We start from the raw sequence: 13,468 nt of genomic DNA, 5'->3' as shown, positions 1-13,468 counted from the left end.
AGTGGCTCACGCCTGCAATCCTAGTGCTCAGAAGACTGAGGCAGGAGAATTTGCGTGACTTTGAGGCTACTCAGGGCTCCAGAGCCAACCCAAAGTGATAACGCGTCTCACAATAAATAAAACACATAAAGAGAATTATCTGACTAGGTGGCAGCTGAATCAAAACAAATGTTAGCTATCACTAGATTTGGGCTTTACCAAGCTACACTTTAGCGAAGAGATTCTTGAAAGATCAGAGGTCAAATATAATCACATTTGCAAGAGCACAGTGATTTAGCAAATGGGACTGTTTAAGAGGAGAAAACATTCCTCTATACATCTTTTTGGTTCAAGCAATGTTTCCACTGTTGTGATTTTGGCCAAAATAAATCAAGTATATACTTTAGAAATCAGAACAGAAGGCACCCATGTGCCTCCGAGGCTCTTTTCAGTTCCATTGCCACAATGAACTTTAAGACAGTGTGTAACACTTAACAATCTTCTGGCTAATTATGGTTGATGACCAAAATACCCGACTCTCGCCAGTGAGGCCTTGACTTAGCCTAAGGGTTAGAAGAAAGTGAAGCTTAAGTGTGTGCAGCCTGCCAGGCTTCTCTTCCTGGCCAGGTCCCACATGGTGACCCGGGACCTGGTCGTCACTGTGCTCCCCTCACAGTAAGGAGAAAACAGGAGTGCTACTGATTAGCTTGAAGATAAGAATCCAGTCACTTCCAGCTCAGGGAAATGGTAAGGGTTTCGTGACCATCTCACAGTTCACTTCCATCCAAGCCACGCAGCGGCGGGTGGGAATTGTGCTGTAGTTGTCTTCATTTTCGGAAGAAAGGTATTAGACATTGCTGTTCTCCATGGCTTTGACCATCAAGTCCTCTGTTTTCCTTTGTTTCTCCAAAGCTCATGTCGAGAGTGGATTAAACATTGGACCCTTTTGCTATGCCTAGGAAATGCTGAGTTTCTTGCACCTTCCCTTTCAAAACATCCACGGGATTACTGAAGCATCTAGAAATAGTGTTGGCATTTTTTTCCTGACCGCTAGATGGGCTGTTTAGGTGGTATGAGGGGCGGGCCTGGAAAAGGGCATCAGGAGTTCTGCCAGCAGCTAGCTCTCCAGCTGGACCCAGGGTTTCCTGGACTACCTTTTGAAGTACCGCTGTGTGGACCCTCCGTCGTGGTAAATGTAAATTGGGGTTTACTCCACTGAAAGGCATCGTCTTTGAAGGTCTCTGAAGTGGTGTACTGCAATTCTGTTATGATTTTCCTGTTCAGTGTAAAATGGGAGGCTAAGCAGGGCAAGTCATTTTAGTGTCTTTGTGTCAGCGCTCTATGGTGACATACTGCTGCTCTCATGAAGATCAGTCGGAAACTGGCTTTCCCATCGTTTCTTTGGACGCTGGATTGGAGAAAGCCCAGGTTTGTGGAGCCTGCTATGAGTTCTCAGGAGGTCGTTGGTCACTGCAGTCAGAGCATTGCGAGTTGGTTAAAAAGTCTGTAACCATCAATATCATATTATTCGTCAGTGATTCTTTGTTTGAAATGCTGATATTTCTACAACAGAACTTTTTTTTTTCTTTTTAAATTTTCCTACTTGTCCTTATTTAAGTAGTATTAACTTGTGACACAATGGTGCTTTTCTGGACGAGGGAGGTGGGTGCCTATAAGACACCTATAATCTCCAGATAATGGTGGTAGCTGGAGATGATAGTACATGTCTTTGATCCCAGCATCAGGAGGCAGAGGTAGGAGGAACAGACATCCAAGAGCAGCCTTGCTCACATAGTGAGTTCAAGGTCAGCCTTGGCTGTAAGACCTTGTCTCAGAAAAAAAAAAAAGAAAGAAAGAAAGAAAGAAATGGATCGATAATGCAATTGTTTAATTTATTGCCATTTTATATTTACTTATGCCACATTTTGTTTTATAAATAAAATATGGATGGTTTCACCACTGCCTCCTTTGCTTATACATTTTTAATCAACTTTCTGAACACCACAGCCAATATTGGGGTCAGAGAGCTGTATGCATCTAAAAGAGTTTCCAAACCAAAAGCATTTGGATCGCAGTATTTCTGTCTAGAAAACTGACATCATGTTTAATTTCCAGTACTTCTAAACATGGAACACTGCTCTCATCGCCTTTTCTGTTTTCAGCGAGATTACGGAAGCTACTGGCCCTCTGGTTTGATGTTTGATAGTGAGATTCTTCAGCTCTCTCAGTTCATCTTTGACAGCATTAGTTCTTGTTCCTGGTGGCTATGGTCTCATACCTGTGGGCTAAGATGAGATCACCCACCAAGCCTAGCCCATTTCTCAAACTGATGATAGAACCCGCTGATGCACCCTTTCAGATCCAGTGTGCCGCCTCTTGGGTGTTTAGCAGAGTGGACTTCATTATGAGAATTGTCAAGTTGATGCAGTGATGTGCCTGCCCTTATGAGCATGCTCAGTGAATATGTGCCCACTGCCTAACTTCCTGCTGGCTTTTCTGCATGTGGATATTAAAGGAGGGAAACCGTCTCTCTTCTAACCAAGGTGCTTGAGGTCATTCGCTGCAGTTGTAGGATTACTAAGGAAGCCTCATCCAGGGGCCTACTATTCCGTTTCCTCTGTGGTCTTATTCCACTTGGTGTTGGTCATGACACGGTAGCACCATCTTGGTAACTTGTTAAGAAAAGCTTGTTTTGGCACACAGTTTTACAGTCCACATTTGGGGTCCTGACCTGGTGATGGCCTTCGTGCTGGCAGAGCCCTGAGGTGCTACAGGGCATCGGGTGACAAGAAACAGGGAGCATACTTAATGTCCCTGTGTCCTGGTCTCTCCCTCCTCTTAAAGCCACCAGTGCCCATTCACAGGAGCTCCATTCTGAGGATTTATTTCATTCCATCCTAATCCCTGCTCTGTGCCTCCACTTCTAAATCCCTTAGTTGGATTAGGTTCTTTACCCTCTTAAACTTCACAATGGGCATTCAGTTCCACAATGAACTTCAGTGGGGAACAAGCTATAGTCAAACCGTCGCAGATATGGCAAAGCTTGCCCACAGATTCCCATCAGTCCCATCAAAACTCAGCTGAGAAAAGCCAGCCTTTCGAACCCAGGGCACAGAAGCTCCCTTCTGGAATCACAGCCTCATCGCCTCCCACAGGTCCCACTCCGTCTTGGATCACCGAACCACTTGCCTGCACTCCGACCCACTCTCCCGGTCCGCCTGTCTCCCGCTGTAAGCCGGGGGCCCAGGTACTGCATTTTCAATTCTGACCCCTTGGATTTTAGTCCCCTCTCACTGTGTGCTGTGTGTCAGTTCTCAGCTCCAGGCCAGCTCAGTACCTACTGACCACAGCACCCTGAATGGAATCCTGTTGCCTGCTCACCTGGAGTCCCGGACTTTAATCAAAGCCCCTGTCGCCTTTGGGTGATTCCTTTATTCCTTCCTTTTGGAGTCCTCATTGTATAGCGGAGTCACCCAACAGAAACGTCATGTAAGCCACATGTAAATATTTAAATTTTCTAGCAGCAGCATTAAAAAGTCAAAGGAAATGGGCAAGGTTAATTTTGATAGTGTATTCCATTTAACCCAACATATCCAAAACCATTAGCTTTACAACATATAATCAACATGGAAATCATTAACCAGATATTTTGCAGCATTCCTCTTCTTTCTTCTTCTTCTTCTTCTTCTTCTTCTTCTTCTTCTTCTTCTTCTTCTCCTTCTCCTTCTCCTTCTCCTTCTCCTTCTCCTTCTCCTTCTCCTTCTCCTTCTCCTTCTCCTTCTCCTTCTTCCCCTTCCCCTCCCCCTCCCCCTCCCCCCTCCTTCTCCTTCTTCCTCTTCCTCTCCCCCTCCTTCTCCTTCTTCCTCTTCCTCTCCCCCTCCCCCTCCCCCTCCTCTTTCTCCTTCTTCCTCTTCTAACTAAGTCTAGATCCCTGTATTTTAGTTCACACTTGCAGAGCATCTGCCCCACTTGCACTCAGCCACATTCAATCGCTCAGTCACCATGTGTGGCTTGTCACAACTTTATTGCATAAAACAGGCTTCAACCTTTCCTGCTGTCGCCCAGCCACACCCCTAACCTCCACAGACTCAGGAAGACCCACTGACCATGTTCCATGTCAGATCAGAGTTCAGTTTCCAGGCACGTCACATTACTTCAACACATCTGTGTCCGAATCTGCTTCTTTTCCTAAAATCTCTCTCCTTGTTTTCTTGGGAAGAAAGGCTATGACTAATCCATCCGTCTTCTCCGAGTCCTTGCTCAGTCACCTGTCTTCTCTTTCAGAACTCTTCCCCCACTCGTTTTCACTACACACCCACCCTTTTCTCAGTTAGAAGGTCGAGTTGGGGTTGTGGACACAGCTGCTCCTCCACAGATGGCCATCTTCCCTGTCTCTCTGAACTTCCATTTCCTCAGCCCCTTACTCCTTTACCCTGCTACTCCCAGCATGGCTGCCTGCACGGGGCTGCCCAGCGCTCCAGTGTCCAGACCCAGATGCCCTTTCCCAGTCCTCACTTCCCTTAGTGTGGCCGCAGTATTTCCCATGGAATTCTGGGAAGCTTCTATCTTCACAGATACTGGAATCTACACTGCTGTGTCAAACCGAGAGCCTCAGACTCTCTGTGTAGCTCCACTTCTGTCTGACTCAGTGGCTTCATCCTAAGTTGTGCCCCATAGCCTCCCACTTCTCAGAAATTTCCTCCATTTCCAGGGACTCAACTGTTTTGTTCTATTCCGGATGCAACCAAGTGCCAGTAGTACATCCTGTTTATCAACGTTCAGTTCTGTTGGCTTATCAATTCTCCAGCTGCCTACTGTGCACAGACCCCTGAATAGCTCTACAGATATGATCTCAAAGGCTATTTTAACTTGAGGCTACTGTGACAGAACCTTTCAAAAGCATTTAACTTTGAAGCATGTAAAAAAAATAAATAACTTTGTGTATAATGCCATACTTTTCTGAGATTCCAGTCTCATCATACCCCAGGCTGTGGCTCTATCTCCAGGTCTTGTGTCAGAATCTAGGGGTTTAAAAACAAGTATCATCTTCACCCCCAAATAACCCTAACATTCCTCTTTTATCAGTGATGGTAACCTCTCATTTACTGCATTTGGAAATGTTGCTCTCATCCTGCATGTTTCCCTAACCACCTCATGCCCTTAACAACTGTACCCCAAACTTACAAAACACCCCCACATCTTCCTTCAGACAGCTTCAGGACTATCACAGCCTCAGTAGCAACTCATGTTTTCTGCAATACAGACAGAATGGCATTGAGTTGGGGTCTGTTCAACTGACTGTCTGGTCATCCCAGCTAGGCCTCCACAACCTTAAAAAAAGAACATTTTATAATTGCTTGATTCCTGTGCCCGTTAGAAAACCAGTGATCAAGAAACGATAGATAAGGACTTGATTTTGCTAAAAGAAAAACAACCCAATTAAGTAGCTCCTTGTGAAATCAGCTTAAAATAGAATGATATGGCCCAAAGTTGATTTTGCGTGAATTGAGGGGCCATTTAACAGAAACTGAAAAACACAACTATTTCGTTGGGGAGAAAGCTCTGAACATTTCAGTGTCCACACAGATAATACCAACACAAAGAACCCAGAGTCCACAGCCCACCCTTTACAAGACATCTTCTGTTGATCGACTAAATAGAAGCTTCTCGGAATCTTAGCTTGATGGACAGGGCTGCTGGCTGCTGGCCAAACACCTGGACTCAGTTAACCTCCTTGCCCACAGATTCTTCCAAGATCTCCCCAGACTGGGTACCGGCCGCTCTCTGCCTTTTGAGCAGGGGGTCAAAGATGTAGAAGGCTTTTCTAGGCAGGACCTATAACGGCAGGTGTTCAGCAACTCATTCAGTGGGGAATCAGGTAGAAGTGGCAAAGCCTGTGTCTTTCTGGTCTGAAAACAACTTGTAGACTTTCCCGTGTTCCTTCTCCAGTCATAGGGCTGAGTGTCAAGCACCTTCCCCAGCAATCGCAGTACTCCAGGAAATCTCCTCCTTACAAGCTGTCTGTACCCCCGCTTGCCTGCTGGGGAGGTCACACTGCCTACAGACTGCAGTTGCTCGTTTGTAACTGAACAGTGTCTCCCTGTTTTCACACTTCATATATTATTATGGCCCTGTCTCCCAGCGCAAAGCCTGGGGTTGGGCTCCTGACTAACTCAACAAGCAGAGCTGCTGAAGGCTCCCCACAGCCCAAGACCTTCAGCCAGGCTGGTCTAGACTTCCTCCAAGGCCTACTTAGATTTACTGCCTCCGAGCCTACCAAGAGAAGCCAGGCCATGTAGAGATCTTGGCCTCTCCCACCTCTGTTACCTGCTCTCGGGGCTATAGGGGTTCACAGATCATTTATTACCAAAGGTCTTCTGCTCCTGAAAATATTATACTTTGGTACTCTTCTAAAGGGAAGATTATTTGGGCATATCCTGTGATCATTGTTAAGGAAAAGCAAGTCTTTTCATACAATGTCTGGTTCTGGCATATATATATATGTGTGTGTGTGTGTGTGTGTGTGTGTGTGTGTATTATCTTCATATATATATATGAAGATAATGATGACATGGACTTTGGGGACACAAAGAAAGTTATTGAAGGAAATTTATTTCTAATGGTCAACCAGTATGATAGATGATTGGGTAGAAAGAGGCTTTAGGACAACAATGACTTCTGGAGCCGACTTGTGGCCCTGACCCTACTTTTTAAAAGGAAATAAAAATCTTTGTTTCATCCCCAAACATACCTTTGAGCTTTTCCTTTCCCTGCTTCTTGTGTCAGAGAAGTGTCATAAGAGAAAAGGACTCCTGCTTTTTATTCAAACAAATGGCTGTCTGTTGGTAACTTTGAGTTGAAACCATTGAGGGACCATTGTAGTGGTGCAAGAAAATTGGTAGGAAGGACATTTCTCTCCAGTCTCATACTGCTGGAGGCCCTTGAGGCCAGGGGAAAGATTGTCTTGCCTTGCAGCCCCCTGAGATGAGTGTGTTGGGAGGAGGGTTCAGCACTTGCCTGGACACTGTTTCCGTGTCACCTCATCAGCCATTGATCGTCAGCAGGTGTGGCATGTTACCCTTGATCCGATCTAACAGACACAATTTGAGATGCCAATATGCCACACATGGCAAATACCACACCGTGAAACTCTGTAGCCTGCACAGAAATGATTTGAAACGTCTAAAGTGGCCTCCACACTGGGTGTGTATGTTACATATGAAACATAAATGGGTTTCGTGTTTAGACTCGAGGCTCATGGTTGCAGAGGGTTTTACTGTCATAGTGGCTAGGAGCACGGCAGCCAGCAGGCACAGTGCTGGAGCAGGAGCTGAGAGCTTACATTTTTACCCACAAGTAGGAAGCAGAGAGGGAGAAACTTGGAACTGCGTGGGCTTTTGAGCCCTCAAAACCCGCCCACAGCGATACACTTCCTCCAAGAAGGCCACACCTCCTAATCCTCCCCAAACAGTTCCACCAGCTGGGACCCAAGGATTCAAATATATGAACCTATGATGGCCTTTCTTATTCAGACCACCACGGAGAGTATGCAAAAAGTTTAATCCAAATGCCAGCCGGGGCTGGTGGCACAGTCCTATAATAATAATTGTAATAAAAGAAAACATTTAAACAGGTTTAAGAGATAGGTTAAAGGCCTCACTCACACACAAGAGGCCCTGGGTACAAGCCACAGCACTGCAAGTGTCAACTTCAGGGTTTGTTGCACAGCCAGTTTCTCCTGGATTTTGGAAGAAAACTGTTTCCGTTCAGGTGCACGTGGTATTGGCTGAGGTCTCCTCTACTTCCCTTGCAAAGGCACCGCCTTCCTTCCCAAACTCTGTTTCCTTGCTATCTATGCTCAGCGGCAGCTAATCTGCTGAGCCACTGTTGAGACCCAGTATTGTCAGCAAGGCCTCCAGTTGTGCATGTAATCAGTGTGATCAGAGGGAAGAACAGGCCCTCCACATAATTTCTGTATTTTCAAGTGTCTCAACATCACGTACTCCCAGCCCCCATACAGGTAGCGTCCATAGCAATATGCTTGCACACACCCATAGCGATATCCTTGCTCGCTGGAGTCATGGCTGTGAATCTGAACTGTCCTTAGCATTGGGGACTTTAATGAATCAAAATGGAGTATCAGTCAGTGTCGCCATCATTTCTCTGCCCGTTGCCAAGTGGGAGACTGCAGCCCCAGCAGCAGCAGAATGGTCCCGGGCTTACCCGGGTCCTGCGGGGGCTGAGCGGTGTGTGTGTCTGTTCCCCTCCACAGCTATTGACCTCCTGTACTGGCGTGACATCAAGCAGACGGGGATCGTGTTTGGGAGCTTCCTGCTGCTGCTCTTCTCCCTGACCCAGTTCAGCGTGGTGAGCGTCGTTGCCTACCTGGCCCTGGCCGCCCTTTCAGCCACCATCAGCTTCCGCATCTACAAGTCCGTTCTACAAGCTGTGCAGAAAACAGATGAGGGGCACCCCTTCAAGTGAGTGCCCCAGGCTGGCTAGCCCTCACCCTGTCTCTCTGGGTGCTCCCTCTGCCTCCCAGCAACCTCCTAGAGTTTTCCTGAACTCTCCCCCACCTTTTAACCACTGAAGGTCACTGGTGGTCGCTTCTATAACACACTCTTTCTTATCACAACACTACTGGGGGACGAAAGCAATCACAACCTGTTCTCTGTGTGCAATGTTTCTAAAAAAGCGTTTTAGATTTACTTGTTTTGCTTTGTGTGTCTGTGCAAAATGTTCTGCCTGCATGGATGTGCACCACGTGAGGGCCTGTTGAATCCTCTGAAACTAGGGTTATGGATGGTTGTAGGGCCATGTGGGTGCTGGGAATCGAACCCAGGTCCTCTGAAAGAGCAGCAAGTGCTCTTAAGCTCCGAGCCATCTCTCCCATCCCTTGTTTTGTTTCATTTCCCTTTTAAGAGAATTCCAACAATTATTAATTCAACCTTCTTGAGAAGGAAGACAGGGCAGGCACCGTAACCCCTATGTAGGGATGGGAATGCTCAGGTTCTAGGAAGTCACGTGGCCAGTCAACACTGCAGAACGAGGACGGGATGTTGGGATTTTTATTTACAGGCCCAAGCTTCTGATTGCTATGAGGTTCATGGGCGATCTTACCACATGCAGAGGCAGGGAAAATTGGGGTCGAGTGACTACCCGAAGGGAGAGAAGTTTTAGTCTTTTAAGATACTTTATTGTTAATAATTGTGTGTGTGTGTGCTCATGCATGTTCTTATGTGTGAATGCAAATGTATGCAGGTGCCCAAGAAGGCACTGAGTTCTGGGAACTCTAAGGGCACAAAGCACTTCACTGCTGAGCTGTCTCTTCAGCCTCCCCTCCCCAGCTCTTTAGGGCAACCTATGAACAGTGTAGGTAAGCACGGGTGGCAGAGGGCAGTGGTAGCCCTGCCGGTGGCATCCAACCAACTCCACCGTAGCTAACTTCTCCATCTCAGCACAGAATTCAGGGCGGGTGTCACACACACCTGCCAGCCGCCCACAGGCCCCACCTCACGCGTCCTCGTGTCATATCATTGAGGGTCAGTGTGAGACCTGGATGAGACGTGACGATGCTGCAGCGCCTGGGCCGGAGGCCGGAGTTCACCGGTGCCGGCTCTGCGTGTCCCTTACCCGGCCTCGAGTGCCCGCCGGCCCAAATCCCCAGAGGCGGCAGAGCCTCAGAAAAGAAAGCGGTGCCCAGTGAGAGGTTGGGTAGCCTGAAGGTCGAGGCTGCTCTCATACGCTCCCCTCAGCATCTTGGTCCTGCCCTCAGTGCCAGTGGGCACTGACAGTGTGCACACTTGTGGGCACCTCATGATGCGCACTCATGGTGCATGCCAATGACACCTCTTTCTAACGTGAGTTACTGGGCCCTCTGGGCCGAGGCTTGGACATGTTCCTGTGCCCGCAGGTGAGAGCGCGCAGAAGTGGCGTGTCTTCGTTTCTGGCAGCACACACACAGCCCAGATCTGAGTGGCACTAGCCTGTGGCCAAGTCCTCCACTCGGCTGTTCTCCTCTGCCCCAGCTCTGTCCTCGGCCATCCATGGTTCTTGCACATTCTCCTTCATTGCTTCTGTGACTGCCATGCTCTTGTCCCAAGGCTGAAGCATGGGACTTAGGGCCCATTTGGCTTCCTGCTTCTGGTACCAGTTACAGGAACAAAAGTGGAAAACTCTATGTAGCCTGACTCCTTTATTGTCCTCTAGCAGGCAAATTTAAAGTTTAAAATTGCTTCACTGTATTCACTTGTGTCAGCAAAGAGATACTTGATTCTGTGTTTTTAATCACAGCATACTATCTGGACAAGTAAGTGTTGTCTCCAAGGGAAGAAAGCCTTAAAATTTAAATATAAACTCCCCAAGTCAGTTTAGGTTGTTATAACCAAGTACCATAAACTCACTGGATGAAATGATGAAAACATGCATTTCTCCCGATTGTGCAAAATCTGTAATGAAACTGCCCTGTGGTTGAATTATATACCTTTTTGTTAGATCCTCATGAGGCATCAAGAGTTCTTTGGGGGCTCCAATAGAGAGGATAAAAGGACTCTCAAGGGCTCCAGTCTCATTCATAAGGGTTCCATCCTCTGAAATAATCACCTTCCAAGGTACCACGCTGATAATGCCAACAGCATTAAGAGTGAGGATTTCAGCACGGAGTTCTAGAGGATCACAGCCTTTAGTCCATAACTCTCCCTACAACTCAAGACAAAGACTGCTTGGTGCTCCTCCAGCTCTGTGCATCTCATGCCTTTAAAAACTCTAGGCTAGGCAGGCTGTCCAGAGCCATCTTCAGATAGGAGAGGAGGAAAAGGGAAGGGAAGCCATAGCCTGGTGGAGGAGTGTGGCCAAGCAAAGAACGCTTGTGAATATTACACAAATATATTCTATATTTTATTTAGGTTGCCACCTGTGGGTTAAAAATAACCACCTGAACAAATGAAAAAACAAACAAACAAACAAAAACAAAACACAAAACTCATTACTAAAAACATCATTCACTGGGACCAATGAGTATTTAATACGGTCCAGGCCACGGATGTTACCATTGTTCAAACCTGGAAGCGAGTTTCAGAATTTAAACAGAGACTCTTAGCGTCTGTCAGGGAACAGTGTGACAGCTGGGGTTTTCAGATCGCTCCGGTACCCAGGAAGACACTCATACCTTTGTGGTTGTGTATGGAAAGTCAGTGAAGGAGTGGCCTGCTCCCCCCGCCGCCCCGCCCCCGTCTTTCTCCGTCCTTCCTAGTTTCTCTGTGCTACCAGTTCAACCCTTTGTGTTGTGTGGCGAGAGTCACGGAACCCCCAGAGAGTGAGAAATTCTGCCCTCCCGGAGTACAGGAGCAGAGTGTGCTCGGTGTCCTCCGGCCAGCAGCCAGAGCCCTTGGGAGTGACCCAGCCATGGTTCTCCCAGTGTGATGAGCACTTGCGTGGCCCTGGGGTGCAGCTCAGGCCTCTGACGGCATTCTCTCGGGATGCTTTGTTGACAGGGCCTACCTGGAGCTGGAGATCACGCTGTCCCAGGAGCAGATCCAGAAGTACACGGACTGCCTGCAGCTGTACGTGAACGGCACCCTGAAAGAGCTCCGGAGGCTCTTCCTCGTGCAGGACCTGGTGGACTCCCTCAAAGTATGACGGCTTCCTCCCCCTGCCTGACAGTCCTGAGTGCTTCTCCCGAAAGGAAGGCTACTGTAGGCAGCTACAGTTCAGACCCTACGCAGCGAGCGCTCACTAGTCCAGAAGCGGAGAGTCTATTTGTGTGGCACCACGGAACTCATCCAAGCTAGTCCCTCGTTCCACAGACGATGAAACTGTGGCCCAGAGACATTTACACGTATCCGTGGTTACCCAGTAGTATTTGGAAGAACTAGGATCAGACCTACATCAGACAGTCCTAGACAGTTTATGTGGGAGTCAGGGGAACAGCGAGAGATAGGGGCCTGATCTTCAAGGTACGTCCCTGGAACAGGAGCTGTCACAGATACTTAGAGACATGTCTGGAGATCATACTTGCTGACTGCTAATATTTGTAAGGTACAAATTGTGGGTCAGAACAGAGGTGAGCCAACCTCACCTGTAAAGGTCAGAGGAGGCCTGTAAAGGTCAGATAATATGGCCTGGGGCTTCAGGCCTTATTATCCCTACACACCCTGAACACTACAACACAAAAGCAGCAAAAGACAATCCGTCGATGAAGGGCTATGACTGTGTACCAATAAAACTTTATTGATAAGCACTGTAAATTAAATTTAATAGAAATCATTGAATACTATTATTTAATTTGACCATTTAAAAAATGTAAAAATTCCTTTTTAAACCCTGGGCCCTTATAAAAACAGCCAAGATCTGCAGCTTGCCGAATGCTTAGCTTAGCCTCTGATTCTATTGGGTCCCTTGAATCTTAACAGCATGATCCAAGGTCTCCAAGGGACCAGTACAGTGAGGTTTAGACACTTTATTTCCTAGCAAAATAATTTCCCGGGAATCTATTCCCTATTGCCATTCATTCTAGTCTTTGGGGGGGAGGCTGAAATGCTAACTAGAATAACTGCAATCCTAACTCGGGAAAGATATGAACCCCGTCTAGGAGGGCTGATGGTGGGCTCACTGACGATCCCCTTCATTCTTCAGTTTGCAGTTCTCATGTGGCTCCTGACTTACGTTGGCGCGCTCTTCAATGGCCTGACCCTGCTGCTTATGGGTAAGGGCTTCCTTGGCCTCAGACCGCAGACATGGTGCCTCCATGGCTGCCAGCCTTCGGCTTCTTGGTAGGAACGGATATTGGATGTCCCCAAGTGGAGAGTATCTTCCTTTCAATTGTAGTTAGTTAACAATGAATGTTTAAGTGTGACTTTTTTTTTTTTAACCCCATCACTAAATTGGCTTCTAGTATCTATACATCTGCAGTGGCAGCTATGGGTGGATCGATTGTCACCAGCTGTCATCTTGAAAGGGCATGTCACATCCTCATTCTAGGAATAACGGTTTTTCTACAGAGGGCTCTTCCTCCTTTTTATTTATTTTTTTTTCTTTTTCCCTGCCATCTTTGATCTACAAACGCTTTTTTTTTTCCCAAATAACGTTACTGTCGCATGACGATGCGGAATGCATCTTGCTCCTGCTGACCTCGGAGTTCTAATGGTATATTTGTTTCCTCCCCGCCCCCGCTCCCCATGCCAGCTGTGGTTTCGATGTTTACCCTACCTGTGGTGTACATTAAGCACCAGGTGAGTTGCGCATGGGGTCAGGCATCCATGTGAAATTTGGACACCCTCCCCCCACCCCCGAGCTCTTTGTGTGTGCTCATGATCTCTTCCTCTTTGTAGGCACAGATCGACCAATATTTGGGACTCGTGAGGACTCACATAAACACTGTCGTGGCAAAGTAAGTCACATAGCGCAGTTCACTCTCCGGAGCAGGCACAGGAGTGGCTTGGGTAGATGTAACGAAGAGATAGCAAAATAATAGGTTCGAGTTATAGTACTC

The 13,468-nt window shown here is 47.3% G+C and overlaps 1 protein-coding gene across 3 annotated transcripts in view; it reads left to right on the top strand.

Moving 5' to 3' along the window:
- Rtn1 (reticulon 1) overlaps window positions 1-13,468 on the top strand; it is a 185,862-nt gene that overhangs the window by 169,238 nt on the left and 3,156 nt on the right. For all 3 annotated transcript variants that reach the window (XM_060387632.1, XM_060387631.1, XM_021645513.2), the window contains 5 exons: window positions 8,252-8,459; window positions 11,472-11,610; window positions 12,613-12,682; window positions 13,162-13,208; window positions 13,308-13,366. In XM_060387632.1, coding sequence (XP_060243615.1) covers window positions 8,252-8,459; window positions 11,472-11,610; window positions 12,613-12,682; window positions 13,162-13,208; window positions 13,308-13,366 — 523 coding nt within the window. The remainder of the gene's footprint in view (window positions 1-8,251; window positions 8,460-11,471; window positions 11,611-12,612; window positions 12,683-13,161; window positions 13,209-13,307; window positions 13,367-13,468) is intronic.

Source organism: Meriones unguiculatus, chromosome 7 (genome assembly GCF_030254825.1).
Source record: "Meriones unguiculatus strain TT.TT164.6M chromosome 7, Bangor_MerUng_6.1, whole genome shotgun sequence".
In the NCBI taxonomy this organism is placed as follows: domain Eukaryota; kingdom Metazoa; phylum Chordata; class Mammalia; order Rodentia; family Muridae; genus Meriones; species Meriones unguiculatus.
The sequence above is the reverse complement of the archived record's forward strand: the minus strand, read 5'-3'. Positions and strand labels throughout refer to the sequence as shown.